The following is a 5,000-nucleotide window of genomic DNA, read 5'->3' on the forward strand; positions in this document are numbered from 1 at the left end:
AAAATACATATATTATTTCCTCTATATAAGAAGAAGAAGAAGAAGGAGGAGGAGAAGAAGAAGAAGGAGAAGAAGAAAGACGTAAAGAAAGAAATTTACGAGGAACCTGGTAGGAACCTGCAAAAAAATATATACCCTAAACCCTAAACCCTAAACCCTAAACCCTAAACCCTAAACCCTAAACCCTAAACCCTAGAAATGTAAACCCTAAAGTATAAACCCTAAATGCATAAACAATAAAACATTAATCTTAGAGAATACATTCTTAACGTGTAAACCCTAAACACTAAATGTGTATAGCCTAAACCCTAAACCCTAACACCAAAGGGTCCGACGGCATGGGGGCCCTCTATAAAACCCCTAAACCCTAAACCCTAAACCCTAAATCCTAGAATCCTAGGGTAACCTGGGGGCCCCCTCTTTAGGGGGCCCACAAAGGGATGCACATTGGATGAGGGGGCCCCGGATACTGTCGGCCGCTTGGAAGGGTTTAGGGTTTAGGGTTTATAGATTAGGGTTTAGGGTTTAGGGTTTAGGGTTTGGAAGGTTTGCCCTCACCTGTAAAGAAGGCGGCCAGGAAGGCGAAGACGAGACCGAGCCACTTCTGGTCATCCATTTGCTGGTGGTTTAGGGTTTAGGGTTTAGGGTTTATGGTTTATGGTTTAGGGTTTGTTTCTAAGGGCTTAGGTTTTTCAATATTCTAGATGTCTGTCGAGTCTGTCGAGGGTTTAGGGTTTAGGGTTTAGGGTTAGGGTTAAGGTCCTTTCGGCGGCGGTCTGGTGGTCCCCCTCGGGGGTCTGAGGGTTTAGGGTTTAGGGTTTAGGGTTTGTGTATAGGGTTTTTTTCCTTTTACATTGGGTTAAAATAAAGAGAATATATATAAAAAGAACGCAGAATATAAACCCTAAACCCTAAACCCTAAACCCTAAACCCTCGAGGTCTCAAACCACCGCTGGTCATGGACCGTTGGCTGGGGTTTAAGCAGCAGCAGCAGCAGCAGCAAATAATTAATTAAATAAAAAACATTTTTATATATTTATTTATTTATTTATTATTTATGTCTTTTATATCATATATAAACTAAAACCTGCTGCTGCTGTTGCTGCTGTTGCTGCTGCTGCTGCTGCGCCTTGCTGCCTCGTGCTGCCGTAGCGCTGCATACTGTGCTCCTGCAGCCGCTGCAGAAGGCTGTGCTGCTGCTGTTGCTGCTGCTGCTGTTCTAGTCACATATATTGCTGCTAGTGCTCTTGCTACGTATCAGGTCCTGCTGTTGCTGCTGTTGCTGCTGCAGCTGCTGCTGTTGCTGCTGCTCTCTGATGGGGAGGAAGCTAGTTTGTGTCTTCTACCACTGCTGCTCCTCCTGTTGCTGCTACCGTTGCTTGTGCTCGTTCTTATGTCTCTCCCGCTATTGCTGCTGCTGCTGCTGTTGCTGCTGCTGCTCTTGCTCCTGCCATAAATGCTGCTTGCTGCCCCTGTGTGCTGCTGCTAGAGCTCTGGTACTGTGTGTCGTTAAGTGCTGCTGCAGCAGCATGCAGCCAACAGCAGAAACAGCAGCAGCAGCAGCACCAGCAGCAGCAGAAACAGTAGCAGCAGCAGCAACAACAACAGCAGGAATGTCCAGAATTATGTGTAGAGAGTATAAAGAAGGTACAGAAACGGACGTAAACAATCAGCAGCAGCAGCAGCAGCAGCGGCTGCTGCTGCTGCAGCTGATGGAGTAGCAGCAAATACAGCTGCAGCTGCAGTAGCAGGTCTATTATCTGCTGCTGCTGCTGCTGCTGCTGCTGTTTGCTGCATTAATTGTTTGCTGCTGCATCTGTGGGGTCTGCTGCTACCCATTTCTTACGTATTCTCTCTAATGCTGCTAGTGTAGCAGCACACTGCAACCCCACCCCTTTTGCTCCTGCTGCTGCTGCTGCTGCTGCTGCTGTTGCTGCTGCTGCTGCTGCTGTAGAAGCAGATGCTGCTGCTGAACCCGATGCACCACCATACAGTGAAGCATCAACAGGAACGAACGCTCCAACCAATACCCTGTTGTTGCTCATGAGGCTGCTGCTGCTGCTGCTGCTGCTGCTGCTGCTGCCGCTGCTGCTGCTGCTGCTGCAACTGCTGCTGCTGCTAGCTTGCTGACGTCTTTCTTGTAAAACCTCGAGTGTCTCCTTGCGTAGGAAGGGGGGCGTAACGCTCTTAGCCTCTTGCTGCTGCTGCAGCTCTTCCTCCCGTAACGCGGCAGCAGCAGCAGCAGTAGCATCTGCTGCTGCTGCTGCTGCTGCAGTAAGCCGCAAGTGCCGCAGCACACACGGGGTTATGGGGGCCCCCTGCTGCTGCAACGCAGCAGCAAAACCTAAGATGGTGTCCTTGAGGACTCCCCTACAGGCAGACGGCTGCAGCGCGATGCAGCAGCAGCAGCAGCAGCAACTGCTGCAGTTGCTGCTGCTGCTGCTGCCGTTGTTGTTGTTGTTGCTGCTCCTCACAGAAAAAGGACGACTGGTGCATGAGTCTCCTCTACTGCAGCAGCAGCTGCAGCAGCAGTTGCGATCATCGCAACAAGTTGCTCCAGCCTCTGCTCCCCCTTGCTGCTGCTGCTGCTGCTGCTGATGCTGCTGCAGGCAGCAGTCATACACTGACACCGGGCTTACTTCTTCACTGTCTGAGGATGATGATACTGCTGCTGTTGCTGCTGCTGCTTCCTGCTGCAGCACCTGCAGCAGCAAGGAAGTTTTCTTGCTGCTGCTGTCATAGGGCACATCTAGACAAGAGGCATCTCCTGCTGCTGCTGCTGCTGCTGCTTCTGCTTCCACTGCAGCAGCAGCTGCTGCTGCTGCTGCTGCTGCTGTTGCTGCTGTTTGCTGCTGTGGGCTAGTAGGAAAGGGCCCCTCATGCGAAGGAGGGCTTCCTGCTGTGGTGTCATCAGCTTCCTGCTGCTGCTGTTCCTGCTGCAGCAGATCTTGCTGCAGCAGGTCCTGTTGCTGTTGCTGCTGCTGCTGCAACGACTGCTCGTGTCGTAGTAAGTCTTGCTGCAGCTCTTGCTGCAGCAGTAAGTCCTGCTGCAGCAGTTGCTGTCTCCTGGCTGCAGCAAGGAGATGCCTCTTTCTCTCCCTCAGTGTTGTGCTGCGCTGCTGCGGCGCTGCTGCTGCTGCGACTAGGAGCAGCAGCAACTGCTGCTGCGGTGGTTCCTTCTCATCAGGTGTACAGAGAAGGCGCATGCAGCTCCAGCACTGCAGCAAGCAGTCAACAGCAGCAGCTACAAGCTGGTGCCTCTGCATCCTCTTGTTGCTGCTGCTGCTGCTGCTGTTGCAGCAAGGCCACAGAATCTCAGTCACAGTATCTTCTGCTGCTTTTGCTGCCTCTTGTGGTGCCGGTTCTGCTGCTGCTGGTGTTGCTGCTGCTGTTGCTGTTGCTGCTGCTGCTGCTGCTGGCTCACGGGCATCTTCAAGAGTACATCTTGCGAGGCCAGCAGCAATAGCAGCAGCACATTGCAGCAGCACTTGCTGCAGATGTTGCTGCTGCGTTTGCTTCTCTTGCTGCTGATTCTCCTGCTCGTGCTGCTGCTGCTGCTGCTGCTGTTGCAAGCGCTGCAGCAGCGGGGGCAGCAAGTGCTGCTGCAGCAGGTGATGCAGTGCTGCAGTGTATTGCATGTCAATTGCCCCCAGCAGCAGCAGCCACAACCAAGGGCCCCCACCAGCGAAGTCTGCCAGCTGCTTCGCTGCTGCTGCTGCTGTTGCTGCTGCTGCTGCTGCTGTTGGGGCTGCTGCTGCTGATGCTGCTAAAAGGAGACAATATCTTACATGCATCAAAGACAGGGGATAACTGACCAGATCTATAGGCGAAGCAGCAGAAAGCACAATACTGCTGCTGCTGCTGCAGCAACTGTTGCTGCTGCTGCTGTTGCTGCTGCTGCTGTTGCTGCTGCTGCCGTTGTTGCCGTCTGTGCAAATTAGTGTGTTGCTGCTGCTGCTTAAATTGCTATGGATGCTGAGCTCCGAGCTGCAACTATGAGGGTGAAGCAGCAAACCACTGTTGCTGCTGCTGCTGCTGTTGCTGCTGCTGCTGCTGTTGCTGCTGCTGCTGCTGCTCATGACCGAATCAGCAAGGCAGCAGCGGGAGTGCTGCACTGCCCTAATTTCAACGGGCCTTCTGCTGCTAACGTTGCGGTGTACATGTAGCTGTGCTGCTGCTGCAGCAACACGCAGCAGCAGCTGCTGCTGCTGCTTCGGGAAAGCATCTAGCCGCTGCAGCAGCTCTGAGGTGTATAGGCATAACAGTGTTACTGCTGCAGGAGACAGGGGGAGAACCTTTCTATTGCTGCTGTCGCTGCTGCTGCTGCTGCTGTTGCTGTTGCTGCTTCTGGTGCTGAGGGAAGCTAGAAGACACTCAAGGTCCGTAGGTTCCTCAGAGACACCGGCGCAGCAACAGGAGCAGCAGCAGGTGCTGCTAGTGCTGCTGCTGCTGCTGCTGCTCTGTGTTCCTGCAGCAGCAAGCCACCGCAAAACAGCAAGGGGAGGAAAGAGGCGGCCTGCTGCTGCTGCGAGAAGAGCTGCAAGAGCAGCAGGAGCAGCAACATTTGCAGCAGCAGCAGCAGCTGCTGCTGCTGCTGCTGCTGCTGTCACTGATTGGTGCTGCTGCCATAGGCAGCAAACAAGACCTTTTGCTTGTAGAACAGATGTGGGCGGTTGCAGTTGCTGCTGCTGCTGTTGCTGCTGCGTGTGCTGCAGCAGCAGAAACTTTAGCTGCTCTTGCATGGGCTTTGGCATGCAATGCTGCAGCAGCCACAGTGGAGGAGCAGCAGCAGCTGCTGCTGCTCCTGCAGGTAGCAGCAGCAGCTGCTGCTGCTGCTGCTGCACCTGCTGCAGTGATGATCTAACTGTCTCCTCAAAGATCCTATTGAGGGAGAAGACGGTGGCCAAGGGTCCCTTGCCTGCTGCTGCTGCTGCTGCTGCTGTTGGTGCTGCTGCTGCTGCTGGGAATGAAGGATACTGGGACCTGCTGCTGCGGAGTGC

At 53.5% G+C, this 5,000-nt stretch overlaps 2 protein-coding genes across 2 annotated transcripts in view; one reads left to right on the plus strand and one right to left on the minus strand.

The window, feature by feature from the left end:
- EMWEY_00029860 (hypothetical protein) overlaps positions 1-863 on the plus strand; it is a gene marked incomplete at both ends in the record, with an annotated part of 1,344 nt that extends 481 nt beyond the window's left edge. The window contains 2 exons of the mRNA XM_013478282.1: positions 547-607; positions 837-863. Coding sequence (XP_013333736.1) covers positions 547-607; positions 837-863 — 88 coding nt within the window. The remainder of the gene's footprint in view (positions 1-546; positions 608-836) is intronic.
- Positions 864-1,391: 528 nt separating this feature from the next.
- Positions 1,392-5,000, minus strand: part of EMWEY_00029870 (hypothetical protein, conserved) — a gene marked incomplete at both ends in the record, with an annotated part of 8,308 nt that continues 4,699 nt past the window's right edge. The window contains 2 exons of the mRNA XM_013478283.1: positions 1,392-1,519; positions 1,847-5,000. The exon at positions 1,847-5,000 is cut by the window's right edge and continues 1,068 nt beyond it. Coding sequence (XP_013333737.1) covers positions 1,392-1,519; positions 1,847-5,000 — 3,282 coding nt within the window. The remainder of the gene's footprint in view (positions 1,520-1,846) is intronic.

Source organism: Eimeria maxima, genomic scaffold, assembly GCF_000499605.1.
Source record: "Eimeria maxima Weybridge genomic scaffold, Emw_scaff356, whole genome shotgun sequence".
In the NCBI taxonomy this organism is placed as follows: Eukaryota; Apicomplexa; class Conoidasida; order Eucoccidiorida; family Eimeriidae; genus Eimeria; species Eimeria maxima.